The sequence below is a fragment of the Micromys minutus genome (genome assembly GCF_963924665.1).
Source record: "Micromys minutus genome assembly, chromosome: 2".
NCBI lineage: Eukaryota > Metazoa > Chordata > Mammalia > Rodentia > Muridae > Micromys > Micromys minutus.
In genome coordinates this window covers 97,172,759-97,197,228 of record NC_137971.1, presented here as the reverse complement: position 1 = coordinate 97,197,228, position 24,470 = coordinate 97,172,759, and the positions used below count along the sequence as shown (strand labels likewise).

The window sequence follows — 24,470 nt, the reverse complement described above, 5'->3', positions numbered from 1 at the left end:
AAGTGAGAACAAAGCTTAGCCAATTATGTTTGTCTCTGGGTAACCTTGAGCAAATATGGGTTTCAAGTTCTTGGTCAGTTGTAGCCCCCGCTTACTCTACTCTAGAAGTGAGTCACAGCCCCAGGCATGTGAGATGGCTTTGTAAATATGAACGGTGTAACTGTGGGACAGTCAAAGTCAAGGAGAGATGCTTTTGAGTATAGAGGAGCCCAGAGGAAGGAAGAGTGATTAATTGTACCAAGAAGAGTTGGTGACAGCTCTACTGAAGAGCTGACAGTGGGAGTCATTCTAAAGATGACTAGAAAATAATACCTCTACTCTCCATTATCCCAAGAAAGTGACCAAGGAGAAAATGAGAGACATTGTCTTAGTTTGCTTTCTATTGCTGTTATAAAACACCATGACCAAAGAAACTTGTGGAGGGAGGGGTTTGTTTGGTGCACATGTCCTGATCATAGTCTATCATGAATTGTTTGGGGGCAGGACTCAAGGCAGGAACTGAAGCAGAGACCAAGAAGGAATGCTTCTTTCTTGCTTGCTCTCTGTGGCTTGCCCAACTTGCTTTCTTATACAGCCCAGGATCTCATGCCTACTGTGGTCTGCACCCTCCCATATCAACCATTAATCATAAAAATGACCTCACAGACTTGCATATAGGCAAATCTGATGGAGGCATATTTTCCATTGAGATTCTGTCTTTCAAGATGACCCCAGTTCATATCCAATTAAAAAAAAAACAACTAACTAGCAATACATCATACATACATATAAGACTGTGATATGAGGAAACCCCCCAGAGAGTGACTATGATTCTCACCCCTGGTCATTGGTCCTTGCCACAACACCAAGCCTGACCTTTAACATGAGATTAGGGAATGTAAACACCAACTCATTTGAGCTTATTAGAACTGATTATTAAATTTTAGGAATTTGGTAAGAGGTTGCTAAACAGCAGAGGACTAAGGTATCCCAGTACCCACATAATGGCTCACAACAGTCTATAACTCTTATTCCAAGGGATCCTATGCCCTCTTCTGTCCTCCATGTGCAACCAGACATGCATGTGGCACACAGACATACATACAGGCAAAAGATATGCATAAAACAAAAATTTTTATTTAAATTAAAAAATTAAACTATATGAAACCGAAACATATTAAAAGGTCATAAATACTCAAAACTTATCACTTTGTAAATATTTTATTATATTCTATAATTATCATTGCTTTTTCAGCTTGTCTGGGACTAATGTATCCATGCGATAGAAATATTATGTAATAGCATCCTAGTGCATTTTCTCCCAACTCTGTATTCAGGTTGGTGCTTGAATTCAGCCATGATGGAGCATATATACAGGAAAGGATAAATACCACAGACTGCAACGCCTCCGTCCCTTTCCCTCTTCATTCCCTACTCTCACTCTCAGTCTCTCATCTATCCTGTAACATTTGCCAACACCCACCGGTGGTATCTATTGAATAACTGCATAGAGAAAACAATCATTGGGAAACTACTTAGCACGCACATCTTTTCAACCCTCCCTCGGCAGAAGCACACAGCATGAAGCATGTACAGAGACCTCCACAAAGTTACTTCCCCATCTCCTTTGCTCCAGGGAAGGCCTAATATTAAACAGGGTTCTCTTGACAACTGGAAACCCTGGTTAAACAGAAATAGAATGGAAGTGTTTTCCTCTAGGACTTGGTTTCTGAGTCAAATGCCTGTCTTGTCATGAGGCCGCTGTGGCCTGCAGGGGCTGTGGGAGTCAACTTAATCTTCTGCAGGATCAGAGCAATCCACAGGAGCCTGCCCCAGAATTACATCTGCTCTGGTTTGCCGAATGGAGACTAAATGATAGCCAAATGGTGCTGATTTAATGTTTCCCAACAACCAGAAAATCCCCACAAGAGAGATAAATCAGAGGATGCTGGTCTGCGTGTGCACAGGGTGGGGGTAGCCAGGGCAGCCCTGTGAAGGAAACCACTGTCAGAGGGCTGGTTACTATCCAGGCAGAATCCAAAGGCACTGTGCATGTCGGGAGGCTGGATCATAGCCAGCACGTAAGGCGCTGAGATCTGTTAGTAATTCACTGGAAGGACGAAGTTCCAGCAATACAAAATTCAATTGTCCTCTATTAAAGAAAGCCTCTCTCGGTACCAGCTGAGTACAATTGATGGAATAAATCCCTCCCATTAGTGGAAAGATAATTTCACATAAATACACTGGGAGACCTTCAGAACAGGACTGAAAGTCTTTGCTGAGCCTCACCTGCTTAACTGGTTTGCCATGTAATTGCATTTAGACCAAGGGCCTCAGAAGGAAACCACTGACTGAATTAGCGTTAGCCAGACTGTGCAGAGTGAGGTGAGGTGGGGGGGCTGGGGTGGGGGGAAGCGAGGCATGTGGTGCATTGTGGGTAGTTGTTGCCTTCAGAAAGGACAAGCTGACACTAGTGAGACCAGCTGCTTACAAGCCTGGTGTTAATTGCTTTTCTCATCAAACAGAGAAAAGTTTATCACTTGAGGGAAGTAAGGATCTGGGTGCCTAATAAAGATAGGATAGAGTTTTCGGGTTTTTTTCATTAGTGCCCACAGGCCTCATTAGTAGCTCTTCCATAGGCCAGGAAGAAGGGGGTTCCTGAACAAGGGAAATGAAGAGGAGGTGAGCCACAGCACCTGCACTTTTGCCCGTGACCTGTCATCAGCGGCTGTGCCCACAGTGCCCCAGTCTCTCAGTCAAGCCACCATCTTCATTCCCATCAGCTGGACCTAACATCGGCCTATAAACGGAAGGCCCACAGTTCGGCCTTGTGTTTTCACCTTTCCGGTAGCCTTGGGTTGTAAGACCTCTCGATCTCCTCATTACAAACTGGAAAAGATCCTGGCAACCTTCTGGATGGTTCCTTCAGAGGCTCCATCAAACTGCCTTCAGAGCCACCAGAGGGAGGGAGGAATTCTGTCACCAGTGCATCCAGGGCAGGTCTTCTGATGGTTTGTTTCCTTCTTTGAGCTCCTTAGGAAATGTCATCTATCAAATCATCCTATTTCTGAAACGTGACAATTATCCCTCTATATGATTATATCAACCTGTTCATTTGCTCACTGTGACCATGTGCTTGCTAGGCATGGTCCAGGCACTGCAGTACAGAGAAAGCCCCGCCATGACCTCAGACAGCCTGATGTCTGGGTGGGACGTGCAGCTTGGCAAGGTACCAAGGCCTTGGTGTGTGCTTTTGAGGGAGTGAGATGTGAGTTCTGAGCAGAAACATCAAGAAAGGTTTTTCAGAAGTCCTTTGAAGTAGGTGCTGAAGGACAAGACTGTTGAAATGCGTGTAGAGATGACATTTTAGGCACATGGGAGAATGTCACACAGACATAGGCACCACACAACATTCTCCTGGAAAATGCAGGAAAAGTGCATGGTTGGTGTCTAGAATAAAAGGGGCACAGAGAAGGGAGTGGAGACGGTTTCCAAGCAGGACCCCCGAGTGGCTGCTACCATCTACTCTCCAATCCGGTATAAAATGGTTATTGTTACTTACCATCCAGCTGTACCAAGATGAAAAAATAGAAAACGGAAATAAAAACAAAAAATGAGGCTCAATGAGCTGCCACATCTAGGAAGCAGCAGAACTGGGATTTGAACCTGGCCCTCCGGACTCTGTCATCACATGTTTACTGTACAGCGTTGCTCCCTGGGGTCCACTTTCTCCCCTCACAGCAGATGACAGCCTTAGAGAAACGGCAGTGGAGTGAGATACTTGAAAACCTTCCCCCAGAGTGATTCCCTCAAGCACACGTTGATGCCTTGAGAGACAATTTTTTTTTAAAGAGATTATTTTGTATGGAGATGAAATTTGTATGTTTCTTAAAGAGATGTTTGTATGAAGTGAACATTATGATGTGAACATGTGGGGGTCCTGGGTGTTAGTCATGTTTAAATGGCCGGCCTTCTGGCAATGACTTACGAGGTTCCCTGCAGACTGTGAAAGGTATTTCCTGATCTTCTTTCTTCTCTTTCCACAGGCATGCTTGTGTCATCCGTGGGCAAGTGATGACGTCAGATGGGACCCCACTGGTTGGTGTGAACATCAGTTTCATCAATAACCCTCTCTTTGGATATACAATCAGCAGGCAAGATGGCAGGTATGAGACCCTGTGTGGGCCAAGGAGGGCTAGGACTGTGGAGTCAGGGCCTATAGTCTTGCAGCACAGCTGCCCTGGACCAATGATGTGAACAGAGGGTCAGACCTAGACCCAGCCAGCCTGAATTCTAACACTCAGCTCTGCAACCTACTGTCTCGTGACCTGGGCCTGTCTCCGGCCTCTGTCCCTTTGGCTGTGGATATAACACCTTCTCATGAGGCTGTCATGTAAACAGAGTGTCCCTTATCCATATTCCACTGCCCAGTGACCCCTCCTGGGAATACTGTCATGGGACTGCTTTGTAACCGATAAATGGCTCCTGGAATCTAACCATTCCGTTTCTACCTTTCAATTGCTTTGGTGTTGCTTCAGTAGAAGTCATTTGGGTAATAACAGAATTTTGGCCTCTTAATTTCCCTGAGAACCATCAGCAGTATGAAGTAAAGCTAGTGTCTGCTTAATAGCCCTGGGCTTCCCCCCACCGTGTGACTAGAGTATGCTTTGACAAATGTCGCCTCCCTGAAGCCTCAGCTTCTTTATCTGAAGCATGATTCTAACCCCATCTACCTTTGACACTGGTCGTGAGGATTAGAGAAACGGACAGTACAGTAAATGAGGAAGCACATAGCTTATAGTTTGTGTCTAACAAATCATTGTTTCCTGCCACACAAGAATTCACGTTCTAGTATGACACATATGAGTAAATAAATAGTGGACGTAAAAATTACTAACTATTACAAATTGTTGAATAATGAGGACAGAGTAGCACAAGTATTTCAGAGCGAAAGAAGGCAAGGGGAATATCTAGGCTGTTGGTGGTGAGAAGTCCTCTATTTTTAATGAAATCGGGTGGTGTCAGTCCATCTGGCTGAGCGTGGGCCCATCAGGTTGATTCCTCACTCCGTGTTGGAAATGATGCTCCAGCCGGATTGATTTTAGCACCTCTTTAATCCAATATCAGATGTGAGCGTGGCCCAGCCGAGGTGATAATGAAGCAGGACTCATCTGTTGGGAGACATGTGTGCCTCTTAAACAGCTTGGCAAGCGTGGCGCGGGGAGCCTCCCCTCCTCCATGGCAGTGGGAAGGGCACAGGTGGAGGAGGTTGGTGCCAGTCCCCAGGGAGGAAACCAGCCAGGCCAGGCCACTGCTCCCTGTCCTGCAGTTTCTGCCCCTCCACAAACACCCACCAGGGCATGAAGAAGCTTCCTTTATTGACTGTGTCTATCTCCGGGTTTTGCGTAGTACAGACGTGGCAGCTGTGGGAATCCTAGGACATGGGTATTCTTAGCACATTACTGCCCACGGGGTAACAGTCATCCAAACAGGAGCTCTCTGAGATTGTCCTTTTCGCCACAAAACTTTCCACGAGAAAGAGCAAACTGTCAGTCAGTAGGCCCCTCTGGGCTTGCTTAGACTAGGACCATGAAAAGTGCCACAGTAATTCTAAATATTGTGACCTTAGAACGCGCCTATTCTTTGGCATCTTTGGGCTACCATTTCCCTGTTTGGGCCACACTGGCCACATTGACTGTTTCGTGAAGGCGTTGAGCACCAGGACGGAGGTTTCCTGCATCAGCCTCCCACACTATGACGTAGAAAGGGTGCTGCTTAGAACTTGCACTTCAAATAAGCCCTCGCCCATGCACCATGGGCCTAAAACGTTCTTTCCAACACAGACATAAGGTATGGGAAAGTTATCACTGCTCCCAAAGTGTGTGAAACTCCCTCTGTCGTATGTGAGCATCTGGTCCATTCCACTTCTCCCTCCTTGACTCAGTTTCACTGATACATACAAGAAGCCACGAGGCTAAAGATAGTCAGGAGGTGAGAATGGGTATAAATGTACTGAAGGCCTAGGCTGCGTCTGACTCACCTGTACAATCTGCATTTTCTAGACAGCACCCAGTTACTCTCACCAGTTCCCTACCCACAACCACACACACACACACACACACACACACACACACACACACACTCCACTTGATGTCAGATTTTAACAATAGCTCATACACAGAAAATAGTAACAGAGAAGATCCTCAAAGATGGAAACTACAAGTCACGAAGAAAAACTAAGGCCTGCAGACAAGAGAAGCAGTTCAGGCTCACCGACCTGAAGCGTGGGGCTGTGCTCAATGTGATGTCCAGGAAACCCATGGCACCTTGGGCTTGCCCATCCATCACTCCAGCTAATTAGTAACCCTGCCAAATGATGCTCAGCCTAATTTTACAGACGGGGAAACTGAGGCTTGGAAAGGTGGTAAAACTCACCTGTAATGTAAGAATGGTGTTTGACCAGCAAGAGATAGGCTCTGCTTGAGAACTAGGCGTTCCCTCCATGTTCACATCTACAACAAGGTTTTCCAACCAGATGGATAGACATGGCCTCAGCTCTATGAACTCAGCTCCTGGCATGGCCAGCTGCCTGGCCTGCTCACAGCCTTGAAGAAAAGTCTCTTGTATGTCATTCCTCCCTCCCTCTAGGCTGCCTCTCTTGAACAGAGCTTTTGAGTCCAGCCAAATTTCTGTTAGGCTGTTAAAAAAACAAAACAAAACAAAAAAATGAATACAGAGACAGGAACACCACACAGTAAGTGTTTCCCTCCCAACTATGGGTGTGCTCCTAGCAAACCACACCCTGAACTCTTGGGCTACAATAAGTGCCCACTTTTGAAGTTTCTTCACCATCTCTTCCTGAAGGATGGTGCCATCTAACTTCTAAACATCAACAAAAAGGGCCATGGACAGTTAAGTGTGTGGAATACTCGCAGAAGAAAGAATCTGTTTTAGGGGTTTGAGGACCCATAATCAGGATGTCATCTACCAGGAGCAAATCTCGCCTCTGGGACAGTATGGATTGAGTACAAGATCCTTGCAACCTCTAAGGAAGTGAGGAACGAGTTGGACAGCCAGACCCAGCCAAAGTTGTATGTGTCGAGGTAAAGAAGAGATTCTATATTGAGGGGTCTCGCAAACCAGTGACAGAGGCAATCACTGGGTTGATCTGAGTCAGGAGCCAAGGTCAGAAAGGACTAGCCCATTTGTCAACAGTCAGTTTAAAAGCAATGGTAGTGTCCAATCTATTCATTCTGTGAGCTAAATGCTAGACCTGTCCCTAAAAAGTAATGGATGTCCTAGGCACTGGAGCAATCACAGTGCATCACAGCATGGGCTATCAGGGGTCTCTGTGATACTGCAGACCCCTAGGAGGAACTAGAATTCTGCTTGAGCAAAGCTTCGTCACAGCAGAGTCTGCGGGCGTACCCTCACTGGCCACAAGAGCACACACCTGAAATCTCATACCTTTCGAAGCTAGAGCAGAATTGAGTTGAAAAGCAGCCTGGTCTGTAGACACAGAGAGTTTCTGTTTCAAAAAATAAACCTATAAAGCTAAATGTACCACCTCAGAGGACTTTGTCTAGGGAGCTACTGTAGTGGAAGGGAGCCGGCAGACAGAGCTACTGGTCTCGCGTCATCAGAGCAGATAAAACCAGCTCAATACACAAGAACTAGAAGGAGGGAGGCCCGGACATGTTCCAAAAACTGAAGTCCTAGTGGTCAGAATTACTCAAAGATGGACCTGTCCTCCTGTGGCTACAGCAAGCTCTTGGTGACTGGATCCGTGCAGGTATGAAACAAATGGCCCCTTGCCGGTGCTTCGGTAGAAGAAACTAGCCCTTCACATTGGGAGAAACATGGGAACATGACCACTAGGTTCATTTCTCAGGGCTCAGCTATTACATGGCTTCAAAGTTTCTTTTTAGGAAAAGAACAAACTCTAGGCTGGACTCACGCACACCAAACACAGGACTTGACATGGCAGCCAAACACTGGTCTCAGCTACGCAGGCCCATCCTGCAGGATATGCCTCACACCTTGATTTCTAACCTGAGCTCTCCCAGCCTCTGACCATGTGGCTGTAGAACAGAGAGGCTAGCCTCCCTAGAGGGCTGGCAACTGGCAGAAACATTAATGCAAATGGGTACTCACATTGCTTGACTTTTAAAACTGCAAGGCGCACATCATAGTTTATAAAGGCAAGTGCCAGGTAAGGTATAAAAGTCCGTGCGTGTGGAAGGGGCTGAGGTACCAAATGCTAACAACTGCTAACATGTTTCTGGGGGGTCCTATCTGGGAGTGAGGTACTTGGGGGTAAAGCAAGGAGGATTTTTACCTACGTGCTCTCACACAAACCTGAAACAGGGTTGAGCTGTCTGGGGCTGTGAAGAGCCTGGAGGGGACAAAGCCAGAACAAGAACCAGGAACACACAGTACTGTTCAGAACACCATTAAAGAGCCATGAACTGACTCTGGGCCACTGTCTCTGGACACTTTGTCGCAACAATCTCTTTTCAGCTGGGCACCTGGGTTTCCATCTACCTTGCACTTCCAACATACCGTGGTTCTAATTACACAGCCTCAAAGCGCTTAGCTGCCCAGGGCTTAAGAACAACCCCTTTGAGAGACGGACAGATGGCCCAGTGGAGAAAGTACTTCTGTGAAAACCTAAATTTGGATCTCCACCACCCACATAAAAGCTGTGAGGTAGAGACACAGTGATCCCAGGGGCTTTCTGGACAGCTAGTCCAGACAAAACTATAAGCTCCTGGTTCAGTAAGAGACTTGTTTCAGACCTGGTAGTGTACGCCTTTAATCCCAGCACTTGGGAGGCAGAAGCAGGGAAATCTCTTAGTTTAAGGCTGGACTAGTCTACATAATGAGCTCTAGAATAACCAGGACCATAGACAGACCCTATCTAAAAAAATAAATGAAGAGAAGAGAGCTGTCTCAAATAACAATATATCATACAGAAGCAACTGAAGAAGACACCTGTATCAAACTGTGGTCTCCATACATACGTACACAGACACACACACACACACACACACACACACACACACACACACACACACACACAAGGAGGGGGGTACCTTTTGGTTTTATACAGAGAAAGCTGAAGCTCAGAGAGGCTGGCTGATTTACTCGTTCACTGCAATAAGGATTCAGTGCGGGATTCATAGTGTCCAAGGAACACTTACTCCGTCTCTGCTGCCTCTGTGTGGGCTCTGGCTCTGACACAGTACTCGCCAGCCGTTCCATGGCAGAGGTTCACCGCCTGCCCTGAGTCCTCCTAAATAGCTCTTGCCACAGCCACAGCGGTTAATCTGATATCTGTGAGCTATCCCTGGCCAATCACCTTACAGCAACAACTAATTGTTTCTGGGCTCATTGTCACTGTTTGTGGCTGCAACCAGTCTCTTCCTGTGACTTTCAGGATCTCGATATCTTATTTCTGCTGTCACTTCCCCCCCACCCCCCACAGCTTTGACCTGGTCACAAATGGCGGCATTTCCATCATCCTGAGATTCGAACGGGCGCCTTTCATCACACAGGAACATACCCTCTGGCTACCCTGGGACCGCTTCTTTGTCATGGAAACCATCATTATGAGACATGAGGAGAATGAGATCCCCAGCTGTGACCTGAGCAACTTTGCCCGCCCCAACCCTGTGGTCTCTCCATCCCCACTGACATCCTTCGCCAGCTCCTGTGCCGAGAAAGGCCCCATTGTCCCAGAAATCCAGGTACCCAGACTTCTGATGACCTCAGGCTATTCTTTTGTTTTTATTTGGGGACAGAAGACAATCTCGCAGACAATGGAAAGAGAGGAAATACAAGTCAGGCATGGTGAGACCCCATAGTGGACATGGCATCAAGATATAAGCTAAAGACTGGTGCATGCCTCCTGTCTGCCTGGCACACAGGGGCTTACAATAAATTCCTTGGCTCTTCCTACCCTGTCTTCCTGTTCATTCTACTTTGTTTTTCAACTTTCAGACTTTCACCTCTCTTGGTATTTCTGCTATACGTATTTATAATAATAGTTTCTCTTAATAGGGATAAGCCATGGGATCCCAAGTATTAAGCATTTTAATAAAAAGTAAATAAGAAAAATGTAACATGAGGTACTTAGCACAATGGCTGATACCTACTAAGTGCTCGATAAATTTTAGCTATTATTATTGCTAGGATTATTTAACACATGCTGCCTTCATGCCAATTAAGGATCGCTGTGGATCAAATCTACCCACGCAAATGGTTTACTTCATTATCATTAAAGGGAAGTAATCAAGAAAAACTGTATTTTAATCTGATGAAAATTAAGATAGATTCTGCCTAGCAAAGCCAGTCTGAGTTGGATCTCCTCCATCACCCCCCAGTCTGATGTCTGTAGGCAGAGAAGAAAGCCAGAGGAAGGAGGAAATAGTGCAGAAGCCCAGAGAAGCCCAGGTCTGCCTAGGAAGACCTCCAGCAATGTGCACATTAATGGAGTGTGTGTGTGTGTGTGTGTGTGTGTGTGTATGTGTATGTATGAGTGTGTGTGTATGTATGAGTGTCTGTGTATGTGTATGTATGAGTGTGTATGTGTGTATGTGTATGTGTGAGTGTGTGTGTGTATGTGTGTGTATGAGTGTGTGTGTATGTGTGTGTGAGTGTGTGTGTATATATGTGTGAGTGTGTGTGTATGTTTGTGTATGAGTGTGTATGTGTATGAGTGTGTGTATGTGTGTGAGTGAGTGTGTGTGTGTGTGTATGTGTGTGTATGTGTATGTATGAGTGTGTGTGTATGTATGTGTGTGAGTGTGTGTGTATGTGTGTGTGAGTGTGTGTGTGTATGTGTGTGAGTGTGTGTGTATGTTTGTGTATGAGTGTGTATGTGTATGAGTGTGTGTGTGTGTGTGTGTGTATGTGTGTGTGTGTGTGTGTGTGTTGCCTAGGTGAGCAAGCACATCTCCCTGAGCGTACCCTGCAGAGCAGTTCCCAGTGCAAGTCCCCAATAAAGAAACACAACCATCTGAATTCTCACTGTACAGAAAGCTCACTCCTTCTCAGAGATTCCACGCCTGTCTCCTGTCTCGATGGCCAGGCTGACCTTTTGTATGAAATGCTTGTCAGCAGAGACAGAACTTGCTAGAGAGAAGTAATTTGTTAGTCAACCCTGGCTCAGCTCCAGCTAGACATCTTTTCCCACAGCAGGAACTGTGGAACAAATGAGGTTCAAGGTCAAACTCTCTTTACTTTGCTCTCTGAGCTGGGTGCCTACGGGTCCAGCGAGGGCACAAACCTTGCTTACTGTTGGTCTTGCAAAACGCATAAAAATGAACTCCTCGTTTCCGCAGCCCCATTGTTGGTTTGTTTGGGATGTGGACGTACTGATGGTGCATTAACAACGGGAAATATTTATGAGAGCATCAGGCAGCACTCAAGTGCTGCCTGTGGCACCCCGGTGTTGAGACTGCTTTGCCTGGAACTATAAACTGTGGCCTGGGAAGTCTGCCTGGATTAAGCCCCATCTATAGCGTTTCCTGCATTTGAAAAAAGCAGCATACACAAAACGTCTGCACCCTTCTATAGAATAAACAAAATGAGGAAGGCGCGGTTCCCCTGTAAACATGGAGTAAAAATAGCCACATCCCTTGAATGGACATGTTAGGCTCAACTGACTTAATGTTCTCTTCTTGAGAAAAAGCCTGGCACGTGGAGCGGATGACAGTGCCCTGTGTTTGCCTCACGGGTGAGCATCTGGAATTCACTGACCATTCCCCTCTTCAGTCTTTGCTCATCTGGAAGGCCCTGGAACTGGGAGCCATTGTGCACTGAAAATTCCCCTCTGGGGGACAAACTGGGACACTGGAGCAGGACCTTGTCAGGTTCTCAAGCACTGCCTGATGGTGTGTTTGTTCAACCCAGTGTGGTTTCTGTTGACTGTCCTGGAGAGAACACATTTCACTTTAAGACAGCTCTATATAAAAACCATTGATCAGGCTCAGATTGCTATAGTCTATGTTAGTCTTTCTTCATGGCTGTCCTGCTCTGGGCTCCATAGGTACCAGACATACCACTCTCCTGCCTAGTGACCAGCTGGGCACTTTGCATATGTGGCCTTCCTGGTGTTGATCCAGTGAGGAAGTGCAGATTCCCAGATCCCTTGAGTTTTCCTGACTGACACAGCCAAGTATCTTCATGTGTCCTCTCAGGCCCATGATAAAGTACCTTCATTCATGCTGCACTGGGGAGGGTTCGAGGCTCAGGGAGAGGAGTTGGTTAGCACAGGTACACCATGTAAGAACTGGCCCTGGAGATCAGGGATAGTCTTTCTTCCTTTCCCGATCTCTTCCTTCTCCTTTCCCTATCATCTTCCTGCTATTTTTCCTTCTTTTTCTCACCACCTTCCCTTCTGCTTCCTCCCGTACCTCCTGAACACTCAAGGGCCACAGGTCTTAGATGTCACTTCCCCAAGGACCCACAGTAATATCCATGCTCTGATCTGTCTGTGCTGTAGGCTCTGCAAGAGGAAATTGTCATTGCTGGCTGCAAGATGAGGTTGAGCTATCTGAGCAGCCGAACTCCTGGCTATAAGTCTGTCCTGAGGATCAGTCTCACCCACCCCACCATCCCCTTTAATCTCATGAAAGTCCACCTCATGGTAGCAGTCGAGGGCCGGCTCTTCAGGAAGTGGTTTGCTGCAGCTCCTGACCTATCCTATTACTTCATCTGGGACAAGACAGACGTCTACAACCAGAAGGTGTTTGGGCTCTCGGAAGCCTTTGGTAAGTCTCCCCTAGCACCCTGGTATAGGCTCCACATGTTGGCAGAGACAGAGCAAGACCAATGAAGCTGCTTCCCCAATGGACGTGTCTTCTTTCCTCCCTTCTCTCCTTCCTCCTTTCTTTTCTCCCTCCCTCCTTTTCTCCCTCCCTTCTTTCCTTCCTCCCTCCCTCCCTTTCTTCCTTCCCCCTTTCTTTCCTTCCTTCCTTCCTTCCTTCCTTCCTTCCTTCCTCCTTTCCTTCCTTCCTTCCTCCCTTCTTTTCCTCTTTCCTTCCTCTTTGCAGGTCAAAACCTAGGGCTTAATAGGGCTGTGAGACCTCAATACCATCTTTAGCCTAGAAGGATACATTGAAAGACCTGAGTGAGCAAAGCCCAATCATGCAAAACAATCCCAGAACCAGAACGGTCTTCAGAAAGTACTATGGTGCTATGTAGTAGGCTAAAATATACGGTGTGCCAGGAAGGCAGACGGTTGTGCATATGTTATCTGCCCACACCATATCTAACCTGCCAAAATATAAAATTAAACTAGAGGGACAGAGGTTAGGTTACCCCTGTGTTTTCACTTACAAGAGCTGAAGTCAGAACGTGCCCAAGATGGCTGTCCCTCCAACTTCTAAATTGGAACAGGGTCCTAGAAGCTTCAGAAAGTGATAGTCAGTAGTCACAACCCCTAGCAAAATGACTAAGGAGCAATAGCCCAGCAATTCCTTCATCTCAAACCCTAGTCCCATTGTCTTCACCTAGTAAAGACAGAAAGGGACTGAGAAGCCAATTTGCCTTAGAAAGGGAAGAGAAAGGGGAGAGAAGGAGAAAGGAGCTGTGAGAGGAAGAAAGGAACTGAGAGGATCTCTTGAGCCCCATGAAATACAGTAAGTGCTGCAGATTAGACTTAATGCGACAGACACATTAGCACCACAAGAATCCCACAGCCACATCCTTTGGAGGATGCTAAGGCACCAACTACAGTGACATCCTAAGGATGGAAGAGAACTAGATTCATCCAGGTCTTCATTAGGATTTGCATTCTTGCCTTATGACATGAAGGCTCTCTGGGAACAGAGATGCCAAATCTCTCCATTCACAACCTTCTATCATCTGTCATCTACAAAAATATAGCCAAGGCCCTAAGGCCTCCCACAGAGAAATACGCACATCTAGTGCCTATTAATGAAGTTTCAGAAGGTCCGTGTTCATTTTGCTGAGATCATGATAGCCAGAGGTAAGCCTCAGGACTGCCACTGACACTTGGGCACACTGTCCAGCCCACTCCCCAGTTGTAGGTGGCTAACCATCTTTTAAGGCATCTGTGAACAACAGCCAGACCAGTTATTAGATCTTGCCTCAACCCCATGGTCAGATGTCGCCATCTAGAAAACAGTGCCCTTTCTGTACTTGCCTGTCTCAGCTGATGCTCTCCCAAGCTCACTGCCTGAGCTTCCACAGAGACCAAGCTTAGGCAACTCATAATTTTTTAAGTCACAGATAGTGAAAACAATCAGCTTCTCAACCGAGTTTTTTTCTTTAAGCACCTCCTGTGATGTCATCTGGTCTTCGTGACCGTGATGTCCATGTGGTGAGTAATATTTCTGGATTGGATATGATTAGATTCTCACCTGATTGAACATTTTGTCATTCTCAATTGTCTACAGCGAGAAATAAGACTGCAGTGAAAAGTTCATAGGATACTTTCCTTATTAAAGATTACTAGTGTTTGGATCCTCAAAATGCATGTAAAAGCCAAATGCTCTTCATGCACATTTATACACACACCCACGCACTCACACACATGTGGACAGTATCACAACTTATACAGAACATTTTAAATATTACTTCCCAGAATCAACTCATTTGGGTCTTTTTCAAAGTGTGTGGCATATTTAACTTTTCCAGATAATGTGCAGTTTTGGGTTTTGTATTTTTTATTAAGTTTTTAAGGCCCAGCATCCCTGTGTTGATATTTAATATGTCACATGGTCAGAGAGGAGACTTTGCTCACCTGTGCGCTTTGTTCTTATGTCCCTATAGTTTCCGTGGGTTATGAATATGAATCCTGCCCAGATCTGATCCTGTGGGAGAAAAGGACAGCGGTGCTGCAGGGCTATGAAATTGACGCCTCCAAGCTGGGGGGCTGGAGTCTGGATAAGCACCATGCCCTGAACATACAGAGTGGTGAGTGGAATCTTGGGGTTCCTTGTACTAGGCTAACATGAGACCTTCTTTGCTATCTATTCTGTTATCCTCACAAAAGAGAAAAGAGGGGGGAAAGGGAAAAAAGGCATACAGTGACAACATGAGCTCTGAGGTGATCTGTCATTTAGAAGGTTGTCAGCAAATGACAGTTGGAAGCATAGGACACCAGAAAGACAAAGGAGACGCACTTCATTCTTTGTCATCAAAGCAGCAGTGGAGAGGGGATCTCTGAGCAGTATCCCAAAAGGTCTACGGTTAGCCCTGGGTGTAAAGAGGAGATACTCTTAAGAGAGCAGCCTTGAGTCAAGTGCAGCTCTGAAGAAGAGTTCTTGGAGACAAGGTCTGTTCTCTGTAATTCGGGCTGATTGGGACAGAAAAAAGAACTCCCAAAGTTCAGGCATATGTCACTGGAACCCAGGGTAAGAAAATTATGACACAATGGGTGTCACTCATATGTGTACATTAAGAAACTCAGCCTGACCAGCATCTGCCTTGGGACAGGAGCCATAATGACAATGTTGTTATCTTCTAACTATTATTTCCTAGGTAGGGATAGTAGCAATGTTGGTTATTAGAGATAGTAACAATGTTGGTTATTAGGAATAGTAACAGTGTTGTTTATTAGAGATAGTAACAGTGTTGCTTGTTGGGATGGCAACAGCATTGCTTGTTAAGGATAGTAACAGTGTTGCTTATCAGGAATGGCAACAATGTTGCTTGTTAAGTATGGTAACAGTGTTGCTTGTTAAGGGTGGTGACAATGTTGCTTATTGGGGATGATAACGGGTGTTGCTTGTTAAGGATGGTAATAGTGTTGCTTGATAAGGGTGGTAACATTATTGCTCATTGGTAACTGTTGCTCTTTAGGGATGGTAACTGTTGTTTATCTCCTGACTAGTCTAAAAATTGGAAGGAATGCTTATCAATCCCATAACAGGTTTAAAATAGAGAGGTTGAAAAACCAAATAAAAATGTATAACAAGAGCCTGGTACATTGCTATGAGTCTTTAAAACAAGCAAAAGACAGGGATTCAGCACAATAAAGTTAGAAAATGAAAACCTGGAGCTGTGTGGTACTGATAGAGAAATAGGCAAATAGAGTCATAGGCAGAGCAGGAAGTTCAGAAGTGACCCATGGGTCAGAGGTGAACAGAATGGTCTTAAAGGAGAAGCATAAATGTCAGCAACCATGAGAAAGAATTGCTTAACATCCTTGGTCATCAGGCCATGAAAATCCAAACACATGGAAAGTCTACCTCACCCCAGTCAGAACGGCCGACATCATCAAGATCAATCTGGGGGGCGGGATATGAGGAAAAATATATTTAACATATATTTATTTTCTTCAGAGTTATATAAAAATAAACCCAAAAATAAATAAAATGAAGAAAAGAAAACAATAATAGATAAGATCCAGGAAAGGAAACCCTTGTGCCCCATTGGCAGGAATATGACTCAATATTCCCATAATGGAAAACAGTATGGAATGTTCTCAAACAACTACATGAGAAGATGCCCCAAAGAATGTAATTCACCCTACCACAGAGGTGCCTAACCATCATCTTTACTGCTACACTGTTCATAATAGCCACATTATAAAACCAGCTTAGCAGTCCATCAAGAGATGAATAGATAAAGAAAATGTATCTTCCATAATGGAGTCTTATTTAGCCATAACAAAGAACAAAATTACATTTTCTGCAGGGAAATGGACAGGACTGAAGAAAATGACATTAAGTAAAATAAGCTAGATTCAAATACCTTGTTTTCCTAATGCAAAGAATCTGGTTTTCCCTCTAATGATGTAGAAGTAGAAAAGTATACATTTAGGAACAAAGTGGAGATCAAGGCTAGGATGGAAAGAAAAGGCATTGGGCAAGGTGGATGGGATTAAAGTGCACTGCATGTGTGTGAAAACAGGGAAAACAAAGAACCAGGTTTGGCTCTCCGGATCCAAAACTCTGAAGTGACAGAGTTGTGATCAAGCTAAACTTTGTTTCATACTCACTTACAAACCCCTGGAGGAGATTATCTTGGGCTGCAGACTCAGAATGTGAGGCTCCTCTGTTCTCCTTGTATATCATGCCTTTGCCCCAAGGTCACAGTCCAAGGTGATTATTTCAACTCCAGCCTGCACATCCTTGCTGATGTGGGAACTTCATCAAAGAGAAGGAAAAGGACCACGAGCCAGGCTCTTCCAGTGTGGGGATGCTTCCCAGCAGATGATCACAGCATCAACACTTAGGAGCCACTGGCCAAGACTCAGTCACAGATGAGGCTGCCCCAGGGCTGGGGTCATCAGTGCTCCAGGTAGACATGTGTCTACCTAGGTGCTTGGAATTATGTTAGATAAAAAGGAGGAAAGGGAAGATATGCCATTGGTAGATAGTTAGAAAGGCTTTCCCTACACCCTGTTCATATGTAGAAACTTCATACTCTACAGAGAGCATCATGTGTTATCAGACGCATGCTTCAGAAACTAAAACTAAAGAAAATACTAAAGTGTATTTAGAAAAACTATGCTATACCTCTACTCCACACTGTGCAAAATAAGGTTAAATAGTTTTAAACATCCAAATGTAAAGGTACTCTAAAATTAATCGAAGAAAGTATAAGCCAGTTTTAAATATCAAGAAAGGATAACATAAAAACCCAAAAGGCCCAAACTTGGACTTAGAAAAATAAATTACTAGACCAATTTAAATTAAACCCATTCAATAAAAGACGTGGTTTGGGCAAAGCTAGAGAGGGTAGAACACTGGAAAGAGATTCTTGTGGTCTATAGGATCCCAGTCCCGTTAAGGCATCATAGAAATGGGTATGGCAGGAGAGAGTCCATCCTGGAGGCTGTGGTCATGCCAGATAACAAAGGACGGTCAGGAATGAAGAAACCATGTAGATATGGGTGAGAAAGAAGACAAGTCGCTGAGGTCATTCAGATGAGTCCCTTCATTTGGTTGGTGGGAAACTGAGGCCCCAGAGCAGTGAGTGTTAAGGATGCTTGAGATCTCTAAAAGATATAGGATCAGCCTGTCGACTGTAAAAGCAGGGAAAAGCCTGGGTTCATGCAGGTGAGCAGACTGTGAGTTTCCCTCCTCTATTTAGACAAACATTTATTGGCATATACTCTGCGTTGGTTGCTATGCTGGGCACAGGGAATGCAGAAATGAAGAAGACATGAGCTTTGCACTTGAAACTGTATTGGTGGAAAGAGGGGAAAGTAAGCATGTACGCAGATCCAGACTAAGCCCAGGAGAGATGCATTAGCCTGCATGGTCAAGAGCTGCACCCTGGGACTGAAGAGATAGCTCAGTCAATAAAGAGTTGGTCTTGCAAGCACAAGGACCTGAGCTCTATTCCCAGAACCCAAGTCAAAAAATGCCAGAAAAGGGTGGGCACTGGGATGACGGCTCAGCCAATACGATCTTATGTTCTCATAGAGGACAGGGGTTCTGTTCCCAGTACTCACACAATGGCTCATAGCCATCTGTAACTCCAGTTCCAGGGAATCCAATTCCCTGCCCTCTTCTGTCCTTCATGGCACCAGGCACACATGTGATACACCTACATATGTGCAGGCAAAACACATACACATAAAACATATCTTTTAAAAGCATGCATGGTAGAATAAGCGTTCAGTCAAAGCCCTAGAAAGGATGAGACAGAGAGATCCCTAGGGCTCAGTGACAAGCTTGCCTAGCTTACTTAGCAAGTTCCAGGATATGAGAGGCCCTGCATCAAAAAATTAGGAGAATAGCAGCGGAGGTTTTCTGTGGCCCCATATGCACCTACATACACCTACACATATATGCACATGTACTCATGGGCACACTTGTGTATGTAGATACTACATGCACACACACACACACACACACACACACACACACATACACACACACACACACACACACACACACACACTGGTGGGGATGGGTAGATATATCCTGGACCTGCCTACTTCCTGACCGTGGGGCCTTGGCTAAACTGCTGGTCTATTCCATCTGTCACAGCAGTGGTAGCAATGCCACCTAATAGCCCTAGAGTGAGAATTCAGTCAGTAAACAGTGGGGCCTCTCAGGGAATCATTGGTTTCACTATAGTACAGCGAATCTCAAAGTGCCTGGCCAAGGCCTCATATGCTTTGCAAAATCAAGATAACGTTGGCCAACCAAAGGAAGAGGGACCCGGCCCCTGTTCCCTCACTTAGGTGCATCTCTCCTTGTCCCAGGCATCCTGCACAAAGGGAACGGAGAGAACCAGTTCGTGTCCCAGCAGCCCCCGGTCATCGGCAGCATCATGGGCAATGGACGCAGAAGGAGCATCTCCTGCCCCAGCTGCAATGGTCTTGCTGATGGCAACAAGCTCCTGGCCCCTGTGGCCCTCACCTGTGGCTCTGATGGGAGTCTCTATGTGGGAGACTTCAATTACATCCGAAGAATCTTCCCCTCTGGAAATGTCACCAACATCCTGGAGATGAGGTATGTAAGGGTGTGTCTTCCCCCCTGAGTCCTTGTAATGTCCCCTTGCCAGCATGTGGCCCAACAGCTTTATCCATGGGGACCATAGGACAGGACAGAGCTGGGACTTTTCACTTCCCAGCTCCTCCGGGTGCTGCCTCCCTGTGCTCTATGAGGAAGACAGAGTTGTCCTTCACGTCAGTATGATATGGGAGGCTGCTAACAGCTGAAAGGCCCTTCGGAGCAACCAAACCCTTTTCTGCGTTTGCCCAATAGAATCAGTTACAAGAGTCTTTTAGTAAGAACAAAGGAGTCACAGCAAGCAAATGCCACCAAGTTTGGCCCTGTTCCTTACTGTTCCTCAGAGGCAGTCACCCCAACCAGCCAGGGTTGAGATGAAGTGAAGGCCAAGGCTGATGCAGGCCTGGCCTGTCAGCCCTCTGGGTGCAGCAGAGCCACAGGGGGCGACCCCCACTCCTCACCACGAGCAATGGAGCACAACCCTCAGCTGGGGAACAACTCTTGACTTTGCATTGTCCCCTACGTCCCTGAGCCAGATCTCTTTAGAACCAAAGCCCTGTCAAGAGGTGGGGTCTATGGTTAAGGGAAAACTGTACTTCAGAGACGGGGGGCCTTACTCTCAAATTCAGAAGAAGTTTAAGCAAGTAGCTGTCTTGGAGGGAAAAAAACTGCTCATATTCTGGTAGAACCACATGAGCAAGACATGATTTGGGATGGAAGGGCATCCTCTGAAGTGGGTGGAAAGGCAGTAGGGTTCTTACTGGTAACCCAGGTGATGGTTCTGTAACGCATCGCCTATCATCAGCCTTTGGCAAACAAGGGAAAGCAAGCTCAGAGAATTTAGAGCCCACGGTTAAAGTCCAGCATCTAGAATAATGAACCCAAACCTAGAAGACGGTCACAGAGCCCTGCCACATGCCATCTGCCATAGTGAGAACCGTTCCCCTCCCCCCCGAAGTGCTGTTCTTCGGATAAGCCTACTATGCAGCTCCCATACCCCACATACCCCACAAAGCATGCTGACCATGAGCATCCGTCCCCACGCAGCTCAACTGGGGAAGCTCGGTGAGGCTCCCATGCTCTGGGCACCTAGGCAGCCACACATCAGGTTGGGTGAGATGCCGGACCCCAGGAGACTATTCTCTGCCCCTTTGCTCTGTTATGAAGTTAATACACAGGCACTGGCCGGGGAAGAAGGACTGACCCCTTGGCTGTACTTGCTTCAGTCAGATGAACATAAATGAGTCACAGGAGCAAGGGTCAGCTCAACATAGCAGGGAAGCTGTGCGACTTTGAGCAAACCTAAATTTCATATCCTCCAAATAAGATAACGTAGTTTCTCTCTCTTCTTCCCACTACTGTTGAGGAGCACTTGCGAGAGGATTGGAGGAATAAACAAAATTAGGGAAGAACCCAGTGTATTATCATCCTGACATCTTCCTCCGGTCTTTTCCTGCTGGGCTTTGTCTCTGTGTCATACCCTCCCTAATTACACTCACTCTCCAGCCCCAGGCCATATTTGAGTAGGCTCTTGGTAGGCCCCCCATGTTTTGAAGACTGTCATAGAGAAACATGAATGCAGAGACCCGAAACAGCAAGCCTGCATATCTCTCTGAGTGTATGTCTGTGCAAAGAAGAGAACCAACTGCTCCTTCCTACCTCTTCTGAGCCCCCACTGAAACAGCACTGTATCAGCCTGTCCTCTTTCCGGAATCAGTGGTGCAGTGCAGGTGGAGCCCGGCCCCCTCTGTGATATGTAGCTGCCTGTAAGTGAACTCACTGACAAGGAGTATCCACTATAAAATGTATCAGTGTCACAGCTGCCAAGTCTGTATTTATTACGGTGTTGTACAGTACCATTGCTGCCGAGTTTTCAGCTGCTAATAATGCTTCTAACCCTGCTGCTAACACCTCGTTCTTTCTTCTATTCCCTGCTCTCCTGTCTTCTGTCAGAAATAAAGATTTCAGACATAGGTAAGCCAACCAGTGGAGAATTTCCTGCCTCTCCCCTGACTTGTTGCATGCTGTATGGTAAGCCACACCTGTCAATTTCAGATGCCTCAATGACAAAGGAACCCTGTGTGGTTGAGAAGCTGATAGGAGATTGGTACAGTTAGAATACCCAGCTCCTAGTGGTGGAGTAGGTGGCAAAGATCTGAATTCCTTGTACCAGTGGTATAGTGAGACCCTTGTCCTATAGTCTGTAGGTTTGACAGACTAGAGTAATAGAGGGAAGCTCTTGAGGGTCACCACCCGCTTAAGTCTTAGGATAGCAGATTGTCTATGTGAGTTTCTGGCCATGGTGGGACCTTCTTACACAGGTGAAGATTGTGAAAGTAGGTAGGTTGCAGATCTCAAAGTCGGAGTACTTGGGATGCCAGGGATCCCTGCAGAGGATCTTTCCAGACAGGATGTCACAGTGACTTCATGCAGAGAACAGTCCTCACACAGAACCATGTCAGCATGTAGGTATGAAAACCAAGTATGAGCAGACACAGGAGTGACTCTCAACTATCGGTGTAAGGCTCAGATCAAAATGGCATATGGGGTGGTCCTATAAAAGAAGGCTCTTTGGGATAGTGAAGAGACAGGCAAAGCCTGAGCCAGCAGTCATTTCTGAGTTCACTCCCGTATGTAAGTAGATATGTGTGTGTGCATGAGTTATCTTCAGTAATAATTCATATTGTGGAGTACCTGCTGCATAGAGAATTAGACAGTTCACATGCATACCATCTTATGTCCAGTCCACCCTGTGAGATGGGCATCTACTATTTCCAGTTTGCAGACAAGGCTACTGAAGCTCTCCAGAGGTATAGCCCTGAAATAATTGCTCCATCTCTGAACTTTCATTTTTACCTTGAAGTTATTAAAAATTAGTGTAAGGAAAAAAAAAAGAAGGATCTCTGCAAACTATTCTGTCTTTTCAGGCACAGAGAGGAATTCCAAAAATCGCTAAGGAAAGACATGTTACCAGTGTTTGTAATAACTGTTACAATCTCTGTACATTGGCTTTGTAATTAGCATACCATAATTTCTTATCATTATAATAAGCATGATGATAAGATGTCTTCATCTTTCCCCCAAAAGGGAAACTGAGTCCTCTGACAACTAAGGATGCATATAAGAAGGTAAATTCAACAGAGATTGGGACCAACAGTAAAAACAAGAAGGAACACCAGTGATCAAATCTTAAACACTAAGCTTCTAGTAGGCTGTTTGTTTAGTACCTTGAAGAACTGGGTTCAATTCCTAGCACCACAGAAACTGAGTGGGGTGTTCCAGCCCTGGAATCCCAGTACCTGGGAGATGAGAAACAAGGATCACAAGCTCAAGATCATCTTTGACTACCTAGTAGGTTCAAGGTCCCCTGGAATATATATGATCATGTCTCAAAATTTTAAAAAAGGACAAAAAAGCTGTCATTTATTAAATATATCGATTTTTATTAGACCAGACACTGTGTGCATAGGCTTATATTCAATTGTATAGTTTATAATCCTTAAAATAAGCCTCTGAAGTAGAAGCGATTGCCCCATTCCTCAGATTAAGCACAGAGACTTGGAGGTGCAAAGCAGTATGCCCAAGCAAGTGTTATAAGTGGATACGGTTGGGTTTGGGTTTGATCCTTTGTCTCTCTGGCTCCAGCACTCACCTCTGCCTACTGGTGGGAACACACAAACTAGTTCCTGTTAGGGTAGCGTCCAAAGTGGTCGAATGAGGGTCCTTGCTCAAAGGACCAAAAAAGGTTTCTTCCTCAGAAGTAGAGAAAAGATAGTCTTTCACCACAAGAGATGCCCCATGCTCCCGATCTCTACCGATAGTTTCTCCACTCCTTCCCAAAGCAGGAGGGAGGGTTGACTCCAACTCACTAACTTCAGGAATGTTTCCACAGCAAAGGTTACACTGCCAGAGCTAGAACACAGTGTGAGACCTTGGAGGTCTCTGTAGCAAGCTCCAGAGTGGGGCTGTGATCTAGTTCTGCATCTGGCTCTGTTCAGGGTCCCAGCCATCAAAATTGGATTAGACACAGTCCTTAGAGCCTGAAAATGCTCGCTGTCCACAGACCTGGGGTCTCCGGGGCCTCTAGGGCCTCTGACAGGGGCATTTTCCACCACATGCCTTCAGATCTATATGCAGTACGTCACGAGGAATTCAGAATACAGTGCTGATGTGCCAAGGAAATAGCAGAGATACCATGTTCTGTGCCGTGGAACTGAAATCTGCATCCTGGTAATGCCTTCAAGAGCGTCCTCTGCACGCTAAGGTTGGAGACACTCTGCTTAATTCCCAAGTCTGGCTATACCTAGGATTCACCAAAGGCAGAGTCCAGCCCCTTCAAGTCCTGCTTGCTCAGGCTGCTTCTAATTTGCCGATGATTCTGACATACAGAGCCATCAATTTAAGATCGATAGCCACAGATGGGATGCTCCCTGTGTTTCCTCCGGGCAGAGCCAAATTCAGGCATTCATTGTTTCTCTCATGGATTCAGCAGAACTTTTCTTAACAATTCCTCTAAAACTATGCAATGGGGTCATTTAGGACTTGACGTCAGTCCCTATCCTAGAAGAGTTCAAGAAGGTGGTGGTGGTGGTGGTAATTTATTTATATGGATGTTTTGCCTGTATATGTACCGCACACATGCAATGCACTTGGAGGCCAGAGAGCACACAGGATCCCCTAGGACTGGAGTTACAGGTGTTTGTGAGCTACCGAGTGGATGCTGGGAGCTGAAATCAGGTCCTCTGGAAGATCAGCCAGTGTCCTTAGCCACCGAACCATTTCTCCAGTTCCAAGTTCAAGGCTTTAGTGAAGGAACAGACAAGAGAAGAAGCGGAGGGAGTACCACAGACACTAGAAGCAAGATCTGCCACAGCTCTGGTGGAAACATGAGGAAATAGTGTGCTTTACAGCAGAAGAAGTAGGGAGCCAGGAATAGTGGCCCAGGTGAGGGAGTGCTTGGCTGAAGCTCTCGAGACAGGCAAGTCAAAGGTGCCTGGAGCTTTCTTCCAGGACAGCTGACGGTCACAACCATTTCATTGACTTGCC

At 45.9% G+C, this 24,470-nt stretch overlaps 1 protein-coding gene across 4 annotated transcripts in view; it reads left to right on the top strand.

Moving 5' to 3' along the window:
* The window catches only part of TENM4 (teneurin transmembrane protein 4), a gene marked incomplete at both ends in the record, with an annotated part of 342,954 nt that overhangs the window by 272,650 nt on the left and 45,834 nt on the right, over positions 1 to 24,470 (top strand). For 3 of the 4 annotated variants that reach the window (XM_080912630.1, XM_080912629.1, XM_080912628.1), the window contains 6 exons: positions 4,026 to 4,145; positions 9,467 to 9,728; positions 12,488 to 12,755; positions 14,782 to 14,925; positions 19,175 to 19,424; positions 21,378 to 21,398. In XM_080912630.1, coding sequence (XP_080768756.1) covers positions 4,026 to 4,145; positions 9,467 to 9,728; positions 12,488 to 12,755; positions 14,782 to 14,925; positions 19,175 to 19,424; positions 21,378 to 21,398 — 1,065 coding nt within the window. The remainder of the gene's footprint in view (positions 1 to 4,025; positions 4,146 to 9,466; positions 9,729 to 12,487; positions 12,756 to 14,781; positions 14,926 to 19,174; positions 19,425 to 21,377; positions 21,399 to 24,470) is intronic. The other variant, XM_080912627.1, reaches the window with a different exon arrangement.